The 20,372-nt window shown below is 42.9% G+C and overlaps 1 protein-coding gene across 2 annotated transcripts in view; it reads left to right on the top strand.

Moving 5' to 3' along the window:
- PCP4 (Purkinje cell protein 4) overlaps window positions 1–19,977 on the top strand; it is a 67,900-nt gene extending 47,923 nt beyond the window's left edge. For both annotated transcript variants that reach the window (XM_048866337.1, XM_048866348.1), the window contains one exon: window positions 19,629–19,977. In XM_048866337.1, coding sequence (XP_048722294.1) covers window positions 19,629–19,756 — 128 coding nt within the window. In that variant the 3' untranslated portion in view covers window positions 19,757–19,977. The remainder of the gene's footprint in view (window positions 1–19,628) is intronic.
- The last annotated feature ends 395 nt before the right edge of the window (window positions 19,978–20,372 follow it).

The raw sequence follows: 20,372 nt of genomic DNA, 5'->3' as shown, positions 1-20,372 counted from the left end.
AAGTTTCACCCAAAATGGGTCAGCTGTTTCCAAGAATGTGGCTAATGAAACAATGTTAAAAAGAAATCTGACCTCCTCGTCTTTGAGAAGTAGCCTTTGTGTCAGGGATTTGTCTTTTGCCATCCCTATGAAAAATCTACTCACATTTGGCCAAGTTATAAGGTTTTGAAAAATCACATTGTGCACATGCTCAGTAGAGATTTATTAGAGTTTAGTAGTTAAAAGATTCCATCCTCCTGGAGCATGCTGTATCTTCTCATAGCTGCTAGGGCTGCTGACCAAACTGCACAGATGTCATTGCCACAGAGCAACTGAGGCCAGTCCTCCAGTCCAGGGCTACAGTGGCAAAGCTGAACTTTTCCTGTAATTGTAGTTCCTGCCTGCTCTGGGCTGGGCACCAGAACTGAGAACAGGGAGCCTGACTCTCCTTTGCTCGCAATGACTCATGTCCTGCCCCTTTTCCCCTCCCGCCCCCAGCACGAAGGAGGAATCTGCCTGACTCAAATACACAGGGGACAACAGCCAGACTGAAGGAAAGGAAAGGAGTAGATTGGAACAAGGAGCCAGGTGAGACTTGTTTGGAAGTCATGGGACAGACCGGTACTGGTCGGCCAAGGAGACTGGGACTAGGACTGGGAGGTGGAAATGGGGGGAGAAGGGGCACAGATCAGACAAGGAGCTCGGGGGTAGGTGGGAGAATAAGACAGACTGGACAAGGAGACTAGGAAACAGTAGGAAGAACCCACTAGCGAAGTGTGGCTTTATCCTGCTCTTGTGGTGGTCCAAATAGAGGATGACAACCTACTATTGCTTTTCGTGAGCTCAAATGACAGAGGTCAGGGTGGTGGATACAAATGTTCCAACTTTGCTTATGACCTGGATGAATGTCAAAATGGTTCCACATGATAGAATTTGTTTGATTTTAAAAAAACCTAGGAAATAGCACACGTGTGCGCACACACACACGCACACACACACACACACACATTTTGTTAAAAGAACATTAAGGTTGCCACGTAAAAAGTTAGGAAAAGCCAGAATTAAGGTTGCCCATGCAACCCTAATTCAGCACCCCTATGTATAAGCGTCATGATACAGTCTTTAATTAAATGATCACATACTGTTTTTCCCTGTCTCATTCAGCTCAGGGGATGAAGCAGGGTCATGCAAGGAGGGTGGCTGCTGTTTGCAAGACGCCCTGCCTTATTTGTTATATAGGTTGGAAGGTTTTTAGTGAATGAGGTAGGGCACTGCAGGAAGAGAAAGAGGGTCTCATTGGTAAGACATGACTGTTGCCCTGGAGATGTGGAATTTACTCTCTTAATTTGCTACAGAGTTCCTGTGTGATGCCAGGTAGTCACTAAGTTCTGTTCCTCATTTTCTGAGGGCCTGACTAGAAATCCTGGCTTGCAGAAGTTCTTAGTACTCACAACTGAAACTGAAGTTAATAGGAGCTGTGCTTTGAGCATAGGTAATGCTAAGAACACTAGGGGGAAAAAAAAGGCCCTAGAAGTCTCAGATTGGGCATCCAAAATTAGCAGACACTTTTGACTGTGCTTTAGCTCCCTCTCTGTAAAATGAGGATAATACCATCCACTCACCTTACCCAACTTTTGCAAAGATTAAACAAACACTCTATAGTGATGAGTGCCACAGAAAAGCCCAGGAGGAAATTAATACTTCTGTCTTCAGAGCAGGGTTTGAATTGTGTGCAGTCAATAAGGCCTGGAACCACACATTGAACAATGAAGATTAAAACAAAATATTGAACACTTGTTCATTAATTGAGCACCATCCATCCTGTCCACTCTATGAGGCAGAGGTTCTGGGAAGAATAGTTTATGATCACGTGATTAAAGATAACCACAATGCACATGCACAAGAAAGCTGAATTAAAGTTGCCCAGGCATCCTTAATTCTGGTATTTCTTAACTGCTGAGTACTTTGCAACCTTAATATTCTTAACTTTTTTTTTGGTGTATTTGCTCACCATACACGCACACAAACACCACTTAGTCGAGGGGAAAGCCTTTATTTCTTGTATTCAATTAGGCTCATACTGAGTTTAATATATTTCTAATTGTGATTGCAAGTTCTTTGTTAAATCAATGCCCGCTCTTCCCTAATAAAATAGATTTTAAATTGGAGTTTTGAAAAAAAGGCACCAAGTCAAAACTAAGTGAAAAGAAATAGACAAAAACTCACAACTACCACAATCTTCTTTGTTTTCCTATCACCCTCACACTGGAACCTTTTCCATTTTCCTCATTGCAAAGGTATTAATTGGAAAATAGACAATTTTTTCACCTTTTGAATATCACAGAAATATTGTGAATCCACAAGAATCTAAAATAGTGGACATTTTTTTTCTAAGAAATACCTTTCTAGGCATTACCATTCTAGTACTTCATAGCACTTGGTGATTTTTTTGAGGTTCAAGCAAAATCCATCCTCCTTTTTTGAGGTATGGAACAATACATTTTTCCATTATAAACTAATAAAAGCCATAAGGCCACTTCTGGTCATGCTCAGTGGGCATTTGCTAAACTTTCAGCAAAGCTTAACAAAGTCTTTCCCCCTTTGTGACATCACTGTATATTCTCCTTTCTGGTGCCTGGGCAAGGAGTAAAGGCTGCAGCTAAAAGCTAATCGGGGACATACTCCATAAAGCAGGTGATCATGGTATCACCCTTAATGTTCTGTTACTGCAGTTTATTTGCCTGTACGTAGTCTAAGGGTAGATTATGTCTTGAAGGTAGACCCTACACAGGGGCAGTTTGGTATCTCTCCATCCAAAGGGGAACAGAGGAAGGCATTGTGTTTTGAACAGTCACAATCCTTCCCTAAGTCCCTGGGGCACCATACTTTCTTTTCAAAAACCTCAAGTTCAAAAGAAGATGCTGGTTCAATGTCCCTTATGTAAAAGAAAAGTTGAAATTCTATTTTTCATTAGATGGAAAAAAGAAATGGTTGAAGAAAGTGCTGTCTAGTGCCTTTGGTGCCTGACCTTGCTCATTAGTCTCCCTTGCTTAAAAAAAAGGCTCGGAAAATTGCATTACCCTATACCATCAACCCTCACTCAGTACAGACACAAAAGGCCAGAGAGAGAAATCCCACAGAGCTCTAGTATTGACTTGTTAGAATTCCAGGCGTCTGCCAGCAACATAGTAACTCTCTATAAGTAATGAACAAGCATCTGAGAAGGACACCGTGTCCTTTTTAATTCATGTTCTAGTCTTTTAGGGAATCTATTAATTGTCATTGTTTTTCCCCTGCACTTAACAATAAATTGTCCTGCATGCCAATAGGAGTTCTCTGCTACTTCTATGGGAGGAAATTTACCTTTTGCCCTAGTGGATTCTTTGTACAGCATGTTCCTCAAGATCCCAGTTGGAAATGCATGTATTAGAGCTCAGACTGGGAAGAAATACATTTGAATCTTCTTAAGAACTCCTAATGTTAGTGTTTTATGTGGAGGAGTGACACTTTTCACATTCTCTCTCATGGCCACTAATAATTCTTTCTTTGGTGTGAATTTCTAATGTAAAGAAAGGGGCATGTGACATTTGTGCAAGTGTACCAATAGTTAACACTGAATCAATGATTTACCTATTCTGGGCTTTTAAAAACTAAGATAAATATTTATATCATTTTCATGTGAAACTTGCATAGCAACTATCAAGCAATGTTCCATGCATAACTCAGTGGGTGCCCATGCACGGCAGGGAGGATGGATGAGTTCCAGTAAGGAGGGGGAGAAGATTCCCTGCTTGGACAGCAGTGCTTGGAGGTACTCACCCTGCCTTTGCACATGGGCAATATGGGGCTTATCTAAAGGCGACACGAGGCTCTTGATTCAATAGGCATCGAATCAGGCCCATGGTGAGAAGCATCCTTTGCTGTACCTTTAAAAAGGCAGAGGCACCGCCTTTGAGTTCTCGGAGGGTGCTCGACCCCCACTCCGCCCCAGGCCCCTTTCCCCAAGCTCCCACGCCCACTCTTTCTGCCCCCACTCCACCCCTCCCCCCACTTCTTCTTGCCCCCGCTCCTCCTCCTTTCCCCCAGTGCCTCATGGGAGTGCAGGAGGTGCTGGGAGGGAAGGGAAGAGCTGATTGGCAGGGCTGCTGGTGAGTGCTGAGCATCCACTATATTTTTTCCACAGGTGCTCCAGCCCCAGACCCAGCATGTCCACTCTAGTGAGCAAATAGGCTGTGCTGGGTGCCACCCACTCAGTCTTCTCTGTCTTGCTGTCCTCACACCTGCAGCCAGTCATGGCTGCCTTTCACATATGTGTGCTAGACAGATGAAAATTCCCCCAGAGCAATGTTCCCTCTAATTTTTGACAGACCTTGTGCGCAAAAAATTTCTTCTATGCAAATTGTTGTGCTTCTGTGCAAATTTTTGTGCACGTGGTGTTTCGCTGTGTGTGTGGGGTTTAGGATCTGTGTGCGCATACACACACACACACACACACACACACACAGCTTAGGAGGAACAGTGCCCCAGAGCCCTCTCCACCCTACAGTGCATGAGCATAAGAGAAGCCATAATTTGGCCCAATGTTAGCAGAATAGTATAGCGGATTTTGTGTTCACCACATACAGTCAATTCCATGATTGTTTCCACAGCAAGTGTCACTTGAGTCCTTGTTCGCATGAAGTATTTTCTCTTACTTACTATGCTGTTAACTTTAGTCCCCTGTTACAAAAGCATGAGAAACATTGCCAAGTTAACTTCAAAATTTTCAGCATAACTTTTGCTCATGAAAATACTCAACCTATGTCCTATCAGCAGATTTAACATTTCATATCCTTGCTCTAAACTGAAAGGGGAATAAAAGGCGCTGATGTATTTGACTGCTCAACTGCAAAAAAGGCAGCAAAACATGCCGACCAATCAGTTAAGTGTGAAAGAACTTCATAAAAAGTTACCCCCATAATTGACACCCTTACTGTCAATATGCTGAGCTATGCTGAGGTATTCTTGGAGAAATATGGAAGTCATAACTTGAAGGAGGCTGTATCAGTGTTGAGGATGAATACTTCTTTTGCTTTGTTGTTCATCAAGGCCTTGAGTGCCATTGGTCATTGCAATTAATCATTTGTTTGAAGTCATTTTAATTAAATTTGTTAGATGTCCAATCTTCCAAAGGACTCAATATTCTACTTTTGAGTAAGGACTAAGGTCTTGCTTTTAAACTTTACATTCTGAAATATTTGTGCACTTCATAAAAATTTTAAGCTCTTTGAGGCAGAGACTTATTCTGTGTTTGCATAGCACCTAACACATTGGGGACCCAGTTCATGACTAGTGCTTCTAGGCACTACGACTATAGAAATAATATATGATCTGTTTCACAACAGACACACAGTGAAGTTAGATAACATACAATACTCTTGCTGGAATGTTGCAACATAACTCTACTTTATTTCTTATAATTCACAACAATAGCACACAAGAACCCAAAACTAAGAGAAACAAAGCAGGCTGCTCTCCAAGACAGAGGAGCAACTCAACCCACCTTACTCTCTGTACTATGATCAATGGAACCAGAGTCAGAGAGCCCATGTTCCCTGGCGGGACTGCTATTGCCAGGACACCTGGAAGGAACACAGGAAGTTAGGCTGGAAGCCACTCAGGCACATGGACAGAGCAGAGCAGAAATGTTCATGAAGTTCCACTTGTTCAACTTGCAGATGTTATCTTCACTGTAGGGAAAGGCAGCAATGATACAGATGCTGAACAAGACTGTGACAGAAGACTATAAAGTTTTCTACAGTGATACGGGGACAAGAGCATAAAACTCAACCTAGAAAAAACGTGACAAACAGTGAAGGTGAATATATTGGATGTTTGCTCACAGCAGAGGGACTGAAAGCAGATCCCAACAAGATCAAAGCAGTCAGAGACATGCCAGCTCCAGTGCATGTTTATGGTCGCTCCAGTCTGTAGCCCGGAGTGACCATAAACATCTGCATTACAAATGAAGTCATTCCACATTGTGCCCAATATACGACATTGGCATTTTGTGTGAAAATTCTCCAGCTTTGCCCAGTGTAAGCGGCATAGTGTCCACTATGGATGCTAGTGGGGGTCTGGGTGTCGATAATTTATTTTTAGTGTTTATGTAAAATTTTTTGTAAAATTAGGAAACGTATCATGATCAATGGAACTGAAGCCAGAGAGCCCACGTTCCCTGGAGGGACTTCTTGATGGGATGCCAGGAAAACTGGAACATGGGGAGTTAGGCTGGCAGACACTCAGCCACATGTATAGAGCAGTGCTCTTGTTCAATCTGCATTCAACCTCACTCTTTGCTAATGAAACATTACATGCTGGCTTTCCACAGACAGACTATTGCTAGGCCCAGACTGCATACTTCCCTACATGCATAAAGGATCATGAAACCTCTTGCATTTAAAGTGATAGCTTGTAATTTTAATGCAGTTTACAATACACCAGAGTAGGGTGAGAGGGAGGTTCACTTCACACATTACTGAAATGCAGTCAGTTCTGTGGTAGGACAGTGTAGCTGTTCATTTATACACAGCAATACTGTACAACAGCTTCAACAGAAAGTATAATACAGGGAATTTAATATGGCAGCATGAAAATTCCTAGTTCAAACTTGTCCAGTACATTGGGCTAATGCTCATATTCCTACAAAGAGTCTCACAGGACCGTGAGCTGACTAAAAGTGGTCAGGAGGACCTTGGTTTTTCATATAATCATAAGTATAACACCTTCAACAGCATAGTACCTGCTGGCCAGAAATTGGTTCAGTAGTGATTCAGAAGAAAGAGGAAGTGCTGTCCGGTGGCCATCAACACCACTTCCTGTGGCTTCCTGAGTTTTCCCTGTGTACTAGCCACTTGAGGACTGATCAGGCACAACCTTAGCAAATAAGATCTGATGACATTAGAAGCTTGAGGTGGTCATTACAATTGGCATGTTCTATGTGGTCATCATTGCATGAAGCAGAATCCCTGTATTGGTATTTTAATTATGCATATAACTTTACACCCACAATCGCTCCAAGATCCCGGTTAGCAAAAGCTCATATTTTTTAGCCTTTTTAAAAGTCTATAATTGGGGCATCAATATAATTATTTCTAAAGAAACGAATGACTTTAAATATTAATGTTTCAGTACAAACAATATTTGTCACCATGTTAATTGTTGAAGAAAATCATCTTTAGCAGGCTAGATATTAGTTTAAAACAGAATTTTGTAAATTTATCTTTATGACTGTTCCTTTCTGTCTTATTATATTTTATCTGATTATACATAATTTTCAGCCCTTACATTTCTCTTGTGTCGAAAGTAATATTGCTGCTCTCTATAACATTTTTAGAACTGGAAAAATATCAGACACTTCAGAGGCCTCATGCTGAAAAACACATTTTTAAACTCATAAAAGAACGACCGTCTTTGCCCTACATCAAAACTAATTTTTCCACATTTGAGATAAAAACACTGCATTACCAAAGTAAAGGTCAATCTGAGGAAAAAACGGATTCTGGCTGACTAATAAATAAAGTCATCTTTATACCAAACGATAATTTACAGTTTTAACAGAAAGATGTTAATTCCTTTCCCCTCTTGTTTCTAGTGATATTAAAGGAGTTGCTTGCTGCTGGTCAGATAATTAGCTGTAGAGTTAACCTGATCACTAATCACAACCTTTATTTCTCTCTGCTGTCATACTAGAGATGTAGGTTCTAGGGTTTGTTGTCCAGGGTTAGGTGGTGATTACTGCGGGGAAGTTATACCATCCAGGCACCTGTTTCCTTCAAAATAACCAACCACTGCAAAAGAAATAAAACAAAACCCAGTCTCACACTCTCAGACAGAATGGGTTGCCTTAGAGATTTGGAAGTGGTACTTGAAAACGTAAAGTTGTTAATACCATAAGTTAAGGAAATCAGAACCAATATATTTACCTGCAGAGAAAACTCCATCTCACCAAGTAGAATGGTTACAACAAAATTATATCTGTGTAGGTACTACCCTGTAGAATTTTAAATGCATAGATAGGAAAGCTCTTCTGTAATCCCTGAGCTTGTTGGTAGGAATGTCCTTTTAAAATAACAAAATTTATGTGTTGATTCACATCTTCAGAATTAGATTCTGATATGCCATTGTACAAGGGTTGGGGGAGGGAGCTTCATTCCTCCCCCCCCACACCCCAAATCTGTTTACTGACCTATCACTGCAGGGGTGTGAAGACATAGCACCCCTGCTGTGTCCTCAAAGTTGGTAAGGAGTAGAGAGGGCCACGCTCCTCTCACAAAAAGCAAAGGAGTACTAGTGGCATCTTAGAGACTAACCAATTTATTTGAGCTACAGCTCACTTCATCAGATGCATTCAGTGGAAAATACAATGAGGAGATTTATATACACACAGAACATGAAAAAATGGGTGTTATCATACACATTGTAAGGAGAGTGATCACTTAAGATGAGCTATTACCAGCAGGAGAGCGGGGGGGTACCTTTTGTAGTGATAATCAAGGTGGGCCATTTCCAGCAGTTAACAGGAACGTCCGAGGAGCAGTGGGGGGTGGGGGTGGGGGAAATAAACATGGGGAAATAGTTTTACTTAGTGTAATGGCTCCTCTCACACAGGCAGTAACTTCACAAAGGCCTATGCCTTGGAATTATACCAGCAAGCTAGGCAAGATCTGAGCCAGAATGGGACTCTGGTCTTTCACATAAGTCCAACAAGTTGGAGAAGATCAGCCAGGAATCTCACAGAGGGCTGTCTCTTTACATCAACCCAGCAAGCTGTAGTTGAGCCATGGAGCTTACAGAACTTTGTGTCTTCACATTAGATCAGCCAACCAGTGGTGCTGAGTGTATAACTTCTCATAGGTCTGTGCCTAGATATCAACCCAGGAGGTTAAAAGCTGGCCAGACATACCAAACCCACTAACAAAATGCAGAAGTTGGTCTTGGTTATGGCTTAATTGTCTTGTTGGCTAGGTTTTGGCTTGTTGCTTCTTTTTTTTTAATCAGCTCCTGGCAAGCAGGGTCAAGCAGAGGAGAGAATCAGGGGTGCACAGCGGGCCCACCAGAGTCCCAGACTGCACGCCGAGGGTGGGGGGGGGGATCTAGTCACAAAGTGTTGGGGTTCTAAGTGATTGGCTTGTTTTGGCCTTGTTTTGAAATGAGATTAGCTTGATTTTTGGCTTATTGTGAAAGTCGGGGTGCTTATTTACTGTGTGAAAGTTGGCAACTGTGGAGCTGACCCAGAGAACTGATAGAAGATAAGGCCAGCCCAATAAGGTGGTGGTAGTAAGGCAGTAACCACACAAAAACCTGGTCTCTGACCAGGCAAACAAGCAAGATTGGTGGTAACCCGTAGTATCACAGATATTTTCCTTGACTCACTAAAGCTACTGAGCTGGTGAGTTCATAGAGACCTGAGCCTTGACATCAACTCACCAAACTAGAAGTATGGAAGTTTCTGAGAGCCCTCTCAGAAAGTAGTGCCTTGAAATTACCCCAGCAAGCTAGAGATGCTGAGCCGGTGAGATCACAGAAGCATGTGCTTTGATATCAATCAAGTTCAGAGAAGCCTAACATCACCGAGAACAGCAAGGTAGAATTGCTGAGTCAGTGAGCTCTGCGGTATCTTTTAGTGAGTGATGTTGAGCAGGGGTTAAGAAGAAGGGGGAGCATGTTGGAACAGAGCTTGACTCTGTTAACACTAGAAACAGTGTTATTCCTGGACGTGGAAGAGCTCAGCTCCTTGAAGTTTCCCTCCTGCCTGTTCACTGTCTGGTAAAATGAGGTCATCAGGTAGAAGCATCTACAGTCCTGCATCAGAAGAGCAGGAGGTGCTGTCCCTGGCTGGGGAGTTTTTGGGCTCTAACCTTTCCTGCCAGTGAGTGGATCAGCACCAGCATCTGATGGGAGAAAAACTGTCTGAGCTGAGACCCCTATCTGCCTCCTTTCTTCAGCTGCAAGATCTGTCCTTCTGCTGGCTCCCTCTCCCGTCCAGGGGGACAGAGAAGGAAAGAAGCAGTCTGCCACCTCCAGCTCTCCCTCTGTTCCAGGGACAGTTGGAAGCTCTGGCTTTCCTCCTCTAGCCTGAATGTGGGGAAACAGAATGGTGTTGTCAGTTCTCTCAGCTCTCCTGGCCCTATATAGTGGAGAGGGTCTTTGGGAAGACCATGATTTGCCTATTGTGTTTCTCCACACTCTGCACACATCCACACTCTCTGGCAGGATATGAGCCTTCATGGGAACTGTTGTGAAATTTGGTCAGGTAGTCTCTTGTCCTGTCACACAAGATGATGCACCATCACTTTACCACATGGCTGTAACATCCATGGGACCAGAAATGAGGAGCTCCCCAATTCAGTGTTGGTCTGGTTTAACCATGGCCTGTACTGGCTGGCTTAACAGGCTGGGGTCAGGGAAGCATAAAGGATGGTGCAGCCTGTGTAGTCCCCCTGAGCACTGGGCCACTTGAGGAGGTATTGACCCTATGGGAGACAAAGTGCCTACATGAGCTAACTTTCTGTGGGGTGCTGACATTCTTCCCCATCCCTTAGTTGCGTCAGTTGCTAAATACTGCAGTTCAGTCCTTGAAAACAATGTATTCTTTGGGGTATATTCTACCCACGTTTCTGTAACTCCTGTTGATCCTTACTGGGACAAGGAGAGCATGTGGTACTTAAGATCTGAAGTGTCATTACTATTTATAGTTTTCAGCCCATGCTTCAGTACAGTTTCATTCCGAATGTTGTTAGAGGAAATGAGAAAAAAATCTTTGCTTCATTTATGGCAACATGAAGCTATTCTAGAGCAAAGAGTGAACCGAAACTCTTAAGTTTAACTCTCTAATTTTCTAACATCGTTTGAAACGTGTATTTCCCTATACCTCCTTGCTTTAATGCCTCATAGGGCTGTTTTGCATTCATGGCTCTGGAGGAAAATGTAATGTTTTTCCATTTTCCTGTGTTGTCATCATTCATTTTGGTATAGACTTGAGAAGTAAAGCAAGAAGTTAGCCAAAGGCATTTGTGAGTAATTACACTTGCACCACGTTTCTCAGGAGGTAGCTGGGAAGCTTCAGTGTGTACAAGGATTCTTCACCTCTTTACGGGAAGAGTCTGACAAAGTTTCATTATCCATCTAGTATTTGTTATTGATTATAACTTTCTGAAGCACAAAAGAAGGTTAACATTCTAGTGTTTGTTCGGGAAATGGAATAGATAGTTCTGTAATATTCACTTATAGAATTAGAGATTTATTGGACACTACAAATTCCAGTGCCAACTCCAGCACACACAGGCAGGAAGACTGAACTTGCTAACAACCCCAGATCAGAACAACAAAAACATAACATACAAGACAACTGCTTAATGCTAAGATAAGGACATAGCACCATCTACTGATGGAGGTGCTGTCTAAACTGGCCAATACAGATCATATAGTATTGCAGCTGGCAGATATTTCATTATGTTAAGTCATTTTGAGGGGTGTTATCATTGGGAGACTCAGCTTAACTTGCCCATATAAAATAAAAAGAGTGGGGATGAGGGATAATCTTTGGAGAGAGGAGGGGAATCCTGTTGCTTGTGTATCAGTACCAGCATTTGAGCATGTTAGCAGTGGACAAGTCTTAACCTGGGAGTCTGGTTTGTGAATATTGTGTTTCATTTTAGATTGGACGTAATGTTCTATGGAGAGTCTAATGTTCCTGACTGCCATAAAACACCTGTAGAATGTGTCTTCACTGGGAAAAAAGGTGTGATATTAACTCAAGTTAGCCAACTTGCAGTAAAATCCTACAAGAGACGGTCCTGTTTGTAGTTTTCACAGAAGGTTGCTGGTCACGTTAACGATTTTACCTTGAGTTAGTTCAACTGAGTTAGCCAACTCAAGTTAAGAACACCTTTTTTTCCCTTGTGAAAACAAGACCACATGTGTCCATCTGACTCATTCTACATAGGGACATACCAGATCGGTCTGGTGTCTGTCAGTGGCCAACTGATGCTTCAGAGGGAGCTTCTAGAAACCCCACAATGGATAATTATGGAATAACCTGCCTACTGGGCAAATTTCTTCTTAACCTTCTTCAGTTAGTGGTTGGTTAATGCCTGGAATCGTGAGGGTTTATAACCCATTAAAAACAAAACATATATGTTATCATAGATGCATCATGCCAGAGCACCGCCACATGGTGAAACCTGGCTTTGCAACCCCTCTGTCCCTCACCCGTCTCTGGACTTCAGTGCTCTGTGCAGTGGACTTGGCCCTCCAACCAAGTCACACGAAGAATCCCACACATTCCAGGGTAACAACACCCCAGTTGAAAGGGGCAAAGACTCTTCCATCCTTTTCAGAATCTATTCTCCACAAACTTCCTCACTCTATTACAGACCACTGCCTCCCAGGGCTTTCTCCATGGATGCCTGGCTTCCCCAGTGACTCTCAGTGCTTCTTCCCTGGAGTCACTTCTTCCAGGCCTGCTTTAGGAGTCTTCTCCTCAGCTACCTTTTCCCTTCAGAAATAGTCCCAGGGTACAAGCTCCTTCCTACAGGCGTCTCTATTGTTCCTTTGCCAGCAAGCAGAAAAGATTCCTAGATCGCTCCTGCCCTGTAGTCTTTCCTTTATAAGAAACCCCCAGCCAGCATTTCCTCAGCAGAATCTAATCCATAATTACAGGTCTCCTCTGAAGGTGCCAAAGCATGAGCTCCCTGTAACTCTGTCACTGCCATTGTGGGGTTTATACACCCCATCACAATATCTATATCTATCTTCTGTCTAATATAACTAATATACCCACATACATGGCTAATCCTTTTCTGAATCCTATCAATTTCTAAATCTAAGAGTCTAAATGAGTCTTGTGTCTATATCATCAGATCGTTCACATGTTTCAATACTACAGCAAGAGGAATTGCACTACTGATTTCAACAGGAACAAAAATGGTTCCAAAAATAGAAAGGGTGGAACCAGCTCTTCAGTTGTATAAATTAGTGTAGTGCAATTGACTTCAATGGAGCTAGGCTGATGTACACCAGTTGGGGATTATTTGGTTCAGAGAGCCCAAAGAAAATGTATCACAGTTGGTGGACTTTATAATCTTAGGTTTCAGAGTAACAGCCATGTTAGTCTGTATTCACAAAAAGAACAGGAGGACTTGTGGCACCTCAGAGACTAACCAATTTATTTGAGCATAAGCTTTCGTGAGCTACAGCTCACTTCATCGGAAGCTTATGCTCAAATAAATTGGTTAGTCTCTAAGGTGCCACAAGTCCTCCTTTTCTTTTTATAATCTTATACATTCAAGAAAGAACTCCAGAACTTCATGTCAGCACAGCAAGCAAATCTTTGCCACAACAGGGAATGATTCAGTCCAGCTGAGATTTCATACTACAGTCGTGTGAAAGTAGCTATCTCATCCTAACTTGATAGTTTAACTTCTTCTATTAAAATTACGAAGTGAAGGTGTGGTTGGTGTCTTCCCCTTGTGCAAACTCTAAATGAAGCTTGAGCTGCAGCTGTTTATTTTTGTTTTTAAATGCTAAGTCTCTCAATTATGATGACAATGAGAAGCCGAGCACTAGCCAAAAGCTTGCCATGGTACGGTAGAAGTGGAAAACGTTCCACAGACTGCCAAAAGTAGTGTATCAACTTCTGAGCAGATTAAATGCTTCCCTTTAGAATTCCCAATAAACATTTTGATAAAATAAGAACATTGCTCACTTCTGTATATTCCACTCCTCCTGGAAGAGTTTTACTGTAATATTTTAATGGAGAGCTTCAGTGACCTGTAATCTCATAAAAATCTCTCCCTCTCCTTAGTACTTCTTCGTAGCCACAATCTGGTTACTAGTAGAACTGGTCAGAACACCAGCATTTTTTTCTCTGGAACATTTCAAATGAATTTCTTTTTCAGTAAATTTGAACCAAAACAAAAAGGAGTTGGTTTAAATGTAAAATGTCGTTTCAGGGGTTTTTGTTTGTTTATTTAAAAAAAATGAAACAAAATCACACTAAGACTCAATGAAAATTTTCATTTCATTTTGATATTTTCTATGAGAAAACCATATTTCTCCAGAATTGATATATTCCCCCCCGAGAAAAACAAAAACAACAAACCCAGAACAAACCCAAAACCAACAGTTTTGTCAAAAAACTATATTTTACAGTGGGAAATTTTTTTGTTCCAGCTCTAGTTACCAGTCTGCCAGTCAGACCCAGGTCCACAAAGGGACTTAAGCATCTAACATCCAGATCTGGGTGCCATTGTGATCCACAAAAACCCTGTTCAGCTGTCACTTAACTCTGTAGGCACTTAAACTCACTAGGAGTTTAACTTTTCTCTGGCTTGGTCTACACTAGAAAATTAGGTTGTTTTAATGACGTCAGTCAGGGGTGTAAATCCACAGCCCGGAGTGGAGTTGTTACGCTGTCCTAAGTCCTGGTGTAGACAGCACTAGGTCCATGGAAAAGGATTACTTGCACCAATGGGAGAACCCCTCCTGTCAGTGTAGGTAGGGTCTACAGCCAGGTCTACACTACAGACCTGTATTGGTATCACTGTGTCACTCAGGGGTGTGAAATATCCATACCCCTGAGCGATGCAGTTATACTGACCTAGCCCGCCCGTAGACACACTGTGCTGACAGGAGAGCTTCTCTGGGAGAGGCAGATTGCCATCGGTGCAGTTAGACGCTCTCCCATCGGTGCAGAAGTGTCTTCACTAAAGTGCTCCAGCAGAGCAGTTGCACCGGTGCAGCTGTGCCGCTGTAGAGCTGGTCGTGAAGACAAGACCTACCCTGAAGTGCTGCAGCTGTAGCATTTGAAGTGTAGATCTAGCCTTTGTTAAAGAACCCTAGGGGCTTAAATTTCTCCCTCTGGGCATGCTCACTGCTTCCGCTCTCTGGCCCAGTGCATATTTATACATAGTGGGACAGCTTCAACAGGACAAGACAGAGACCCATGTCAGACCATCCCATGGCTCAGTGATCAGGGCACTCACACGAGAGGTGGGAAACCCCTGTTCAAATCCTCTCTCATCAGGCAGCATGGGGAGTTGGATCAGGGTTTCTCACATCTGAGTCCCCTAATCACTGGACTAAATTTATAAGGTGGAGCCCTCCCTTCTCCACACTATGTGCCACCACTGTTCTTGTAAGTAACAGATTAGGTACCTGACTGCAGGTGGTTCCCCAGCGGACATAGGTACCTAACTCAGCCCAGATACAGGTGCCTAACTCCCTGAGATGGGCAGGACTTCGGAAACATGCTCCTTGTCAGCCCCTACTCTTGGCTAACTCAGGCAGGCTTTTGTGGATCCCGTTTTCAGATGCTTATCTCTGCACATGCATTGAATAGGGAGCCTAGGCACGTAACCCAGGCTTTGTGGATTCTACTAAGTGGCTAGCAGCCTAAAGGTTAGGGTGAGCATTGCAACACCTAAGTCCCTTTGTGCATAGGCGCCGAGTCCCTGAGCACTCCGGAGCTTGAGCTCTCATGGAAAAAAAAAATAGTGGTGTTCAGCACCCACTAGCCACAGCTGTTCGGAGGCTCAGGAAGGACTGGGGAGGGCAGAGGGCGGCAGGTGGGCAGGGGCCTCACAGGAGGGTCTGGGGCAGGAAGAGGCAGAGTGAGGGTGGGGCCTTGGGGTGGAGCATCCCTGGGGAAAACTAAAAGTCAGTGCCTAAGCTTTGTGGATCTGGGCCTTGGCATCGAAACTCATATTTCTGTAATGGGGAGCAAGTACGTCTTAGGGTATGTCTACATCACGAAAAAAACCTGTGGCCTGACTGTGGGTGGCCCAGTTCAGTTGACTCAAGCTCAGGCTTGGGGTCTAGCAGTGTAGATGTTCGGGCTTGGGCTGGAGCCTGGGCTTAGAGGCCATGTGAGGAGGGAAGATCTCAGAGCTTGGGCTCCAGCCCAAGCCCAAATGTCTACACTGCAACTTTATAGTCTCACAGCCCAAGCCTAAGCCAGCTGACCTGGGCTCTGAGACTCAACACCGTGTGTTTTTTAATCACGGTGCAGGCATATCTTTAGAGGTTATGAGAGCTGGGCTCTGTTCCTGGTTCTCCTACTGACACATTGTGTGAGTCTGTGCAAATTTCTGCCTCAGTTTCCTTATGTATAACATGGAGATTATGTTTCTGTATCCCGTAGGGTCAATGAATGAATGTTTGCAAAGAGCTTTGAGTTTCTTGGATGGAATGGTTATAGAAGTGCAAAGTAATACTAATGGGATTAAGTTTTCCACCAAGAAGCCTTAATTTAATTAGCCTTTTGATTGCACTATGCAACCAAAATTACTGTATGATCCTAAACAGGCCATCATGATGATGGAGGGGCCAAACTTGAGCAACGCTGCGAGCCAGTTCTCCAAGTCAAAATGGCACTCACTGAAGTTTGGCTCACCTGCCCCCCTCATAATAGAGAGTTGGGTGGGCCAAACCTGAGTGGTGCTGTGACCCTGCATGCCAGGTTACAATACATAGAGTAGGGCACCAACTCTATCCCCACAGGACAAAAGGAACGGCTGCTGCAGAGTGAGTCATGGACACACACACACAAAAAGTCATGAGTAAATGGACAAACACTATGACTTTTTTCCACACCATGACAAGCCTACAGCCTTAATAATGATACAAAATTTCAAGCCTGCAGGGGCTCTCTAAATTGCCTGGGCCCCTGTGCACTTGCACCTTCTACTCCTCTGCCAGTGTTCCCAGGCCACATCCTGCCTCCCAGTCCCTGGCGCTGCCTCTCCACAGCCTATGTTTAACACAGCCTCTCCTCTGGTTCCCAGGCTTCTCCTTAGGTCCTCACTGCTCCTTCTTTCCCTGTCAGAACACCAACCTCTCAGGACTGGCTCTCAGTGCCTTGCCCCATTTCCAGGATCTCCACAAGAATTAATTCCATCCCTGTGGGCTTCTCCAGTCTGCCTTTCCCAGATCCTTTCCGGAGGCAGGGAATTTCCTACCTCCTCTCTCCTGGATTTCTCACTCTTGGGCCTCTCTCCTGGACCTTCTCGGTAGCTTCCGCTTCATTCCTTTATGAAGACGACCCAGGTCCTCCCCAGCTGGGTCTAATAACAAATCAAGCCCGTTATAATCTCCAGATGCAACAAAGTGGACTAACTAAGCTCTGACTCCTATTAACCTGTTCACCTGTGTGGGGTAGAGGCCCCATCACAGATGGGGTAACAAGAAAAGATAGATAAAGAGCTCTTGAAATTTAAATAATTTATTTCAGAATTTGTGTTATAAATCTGTTATAATTTTCTTAAAAAATAAAAACAAAATAATGTCAACATATTTGTTTATTAATAATCATCATTATTTATAGAAGACCTTATTTGCATCATCCTTACTCATGAGGAAGAATATCTTGCTCTGAGTAGGTTTCAGAGTAACAGCCGTGTTAGTCTGTATTCGCAAAAAGAAAAGGAGTACTTGTGGCACCTTAGAGACTAACCAATTTATTTGAGCATGAGCTTTCGTGAGCTACAGCTCACTTCATCGGATGCATACCGTGGAAACTGCAGAAGACATTATATACACACAGAGACCATGAAACAATACCTCCTCCCACCCCACTGTCCTGCTGGTAATAGCTTATCTAAAGTAATCATCAAGTTGGGCCATTTCCAGCACAAATCCAGGTTTTCTCACCCTCCGTCCCCCCCCCCACACACACAAACTCACTCTCCTGCTGGTAATAGTCCATCCAAAGTGACCACTCTCTTCACAATGTGTATGATAATCAAGGTGGGCCATTTCCTGCACAAATCCAGGTTCTCTCACTCCCTCACCCCCCTCCAAAAACCACACACACAAACTCACTCTCCTGCTGGTAATAGCTTATCCAAAGTGACCACTCTCCCTACAATGTGCATGATAATCAAGGTGGGCCATTTCCAGCACAAATCCAGGTTCTCTCACCCCCCCAACCCCCATACACACACAAACTCACTCTCCTGCTGGTAATAGCTTATCTAAAGTGATCATCAAGTTGGGCCATTTTTGTGTGTGTGGTTTTTGGAGGGGGGTGAGGGAGTGAGAGAACCTGGATTTGTGCAGGAAATGGCCCACCTTGATTATCATACACATTGTGAAGAGAGTGGTCACTTTGGATGGACTATTACCAGCAGGAGAGTGAGTTTGTGTGTGTGGGGGCGGGGGCAGAGGGTGAGAAAACCTGGATTTGTGCTGGAAATGGCCCAACTTGATGATTACTTTAGATAAGCTATTACCAGCAGGACAGTGGGGTGGGAGGAGGTATTGTTTCATGGTCTCTGTGTGTATATAATGTCTTCTGCAGTTTCCACAGTATGCATCCGATGAAGTGAGCTGTAGCTCACAAAAGCTCATGCTCAAATAAATTGGTTAGTCTCTAAGGTGCCACAAGTACTCCTTTTCTTTTTGCTCTGAGTAGTTCCACTGAAATCAATACGATAGTTTTGGATTAAGGTTCTACTCAGCGAAAGAATGACTGAGTTGGAGTCCATAGTGTCTAAACTGTGGTAGGCATTTCAGTAAGCAGTTGAAAAGACATGCAGTATTTCCACCCCCAAGTATTCAAAAATTATGAATTAGATGCCTCCAGAACAATGAGCTTTTTAATACAATCATGAGATTTCAAGAATAAAACATTTGGCATTCCTTTTTATATGGTCTGTAACTTTTGCACCTTTAGGATTTATATTTTAAAAAATTATCTCTGCTACTGTGAGGGCTAGCTATTTCCTTATTCTTTTCAATTCAAGCTGAATTTCTGGTGTAGCCCCATGAGTCCAGGATGTAGGGCTGTAAGAAACACCTTAAATATTGCAAAACTTGTGATAAAATTACAAGATATAGAGACACTAGAAATGGTCTCTGCCCTAAATATACCATAGATTACAATCCGAGGCAAGACAAGGCAAGTTGTTCTGAATGATTGGACCTCTGGATCTGGACAGAGCCCCACTAATGCCATTGAGGCTCCACGCAGGCATAGATGTGTCCTGGCATGCAGTTCGTTGTAGGACTGGGTGCTAAATTTGGCCATAACATTTTATAAGTAGAGCAGGATGAAAATTTTTGGATGAAGCTTCCCCCCCCACTTACCTCCCAAGAATGCAGGTTGAAACTCTTTGCATGTTCATGTTGAATTCGCCACAGTTTCAGTCAGAACGCCCAAACCTTTGGAAACAAAAATTCCAAAGAAGTCAAATTAACTTTGACATTTTCAAAAGGAAACATTTTGACTTCTCAACTTAACGACTTTTCATTTCAAATCTTATGTCAGTTTTATTACAAATACTTTTAAAGGTTAAAATAACCTTGAAAACAAAAACAAAAAAAACCACCAAAACTTTTTTGGTTCAGACACCAAATAAATAGATCTTATTTATAATGAGAGCTCTGCTATAATTAGAGCACCAATTAGAGCATTGCAGTTTCCCCAGAATGTTAGTTCAGCTGCTGGGGCTCAGCACTCTGTCACAGTTGCCTTTTAGTTCTCAAATAGCTTTTGTGGCTTCATAGCCACAAAATGAGAGAAATGCGGGGGAGCTTCCATCTCATGGTGCAGTTGGTTATCATATTCTCAAATTGATATTAATTTGTTTTTCATTTTCTCGGGACAGATGGACAAAAGAAAGTTCAAGAGGACTTTGACATAGACATGGATGCACCAGAGACAGAACGGGCTGCCGTGGCGATACAGTCGCAGTTCAGAAAATTCCAGAAGAAAAAGGCAGGATCCCAGTCTTAGTAGCTACCTCATAGTTTAAAGTGGTAGTTCTGAGGTGATCTGTCTGGAAATTAATAAATAAAACTAAGATGCATGTACAGAATATTTAAAACCCTATTGGCAGGTATATAACAATGAGCTTGTGTGTGACTTCATCCTTGTGATTATCTCCAGTCCCTGTTCTTCTGTAACTCACCATTTTACTTGATGTTGTAATAAAAAGTTAGGATGAAGTAATTAAAGTGTCTTCTTGCATCTGTCTTTAGATTAATCCAGCAAGCACAGTGTTACAGACAAATCCAGCCCAGCCTGTTTTCCTCTTCACTTACAGCTTTGAGACATAATGTAGCACCATATGTTATGAGATTTTTGCTGAGGGAAGAGAGAACATGTCTGAGCCCTGCTTACCTCATTTGGAGAATTTCAGCTGCCAGTCAATTGTGACAATAAAATGATTTTTCCTGTAATGAGGTGAAAGTAAAAAATCACAGACAGGAGGTGGTATGGAGGAGGCAGGGGAGCCATTTATTTTTGTCTCACAATTCAGACAATAAAATGCTTTAGGTGAGGAAATCACTACCCACAGTGGGTCCCAAGATCAAAAACAGAGAACACAATACATCCCCATTTGGATTCT

Source organism: Caretta caretta, chromosome 1 (genome assembly GCF_965140235.1).
Source record: "Caretta caretta isolate rCarCar2 chromosome 1, rCarCar1.hap1, whole genome shotgun sequence".
Classification (NCBI taxonomy): Eukaryota; Metazoa; Chordata; order Testudines; family Cheloniidae; genus Caretta; species Caretta caretta.
Note: the sequence above shows the minus strand (reverse complement) of the source record. Positions and strands in the feature narration are given on the sequence as shown.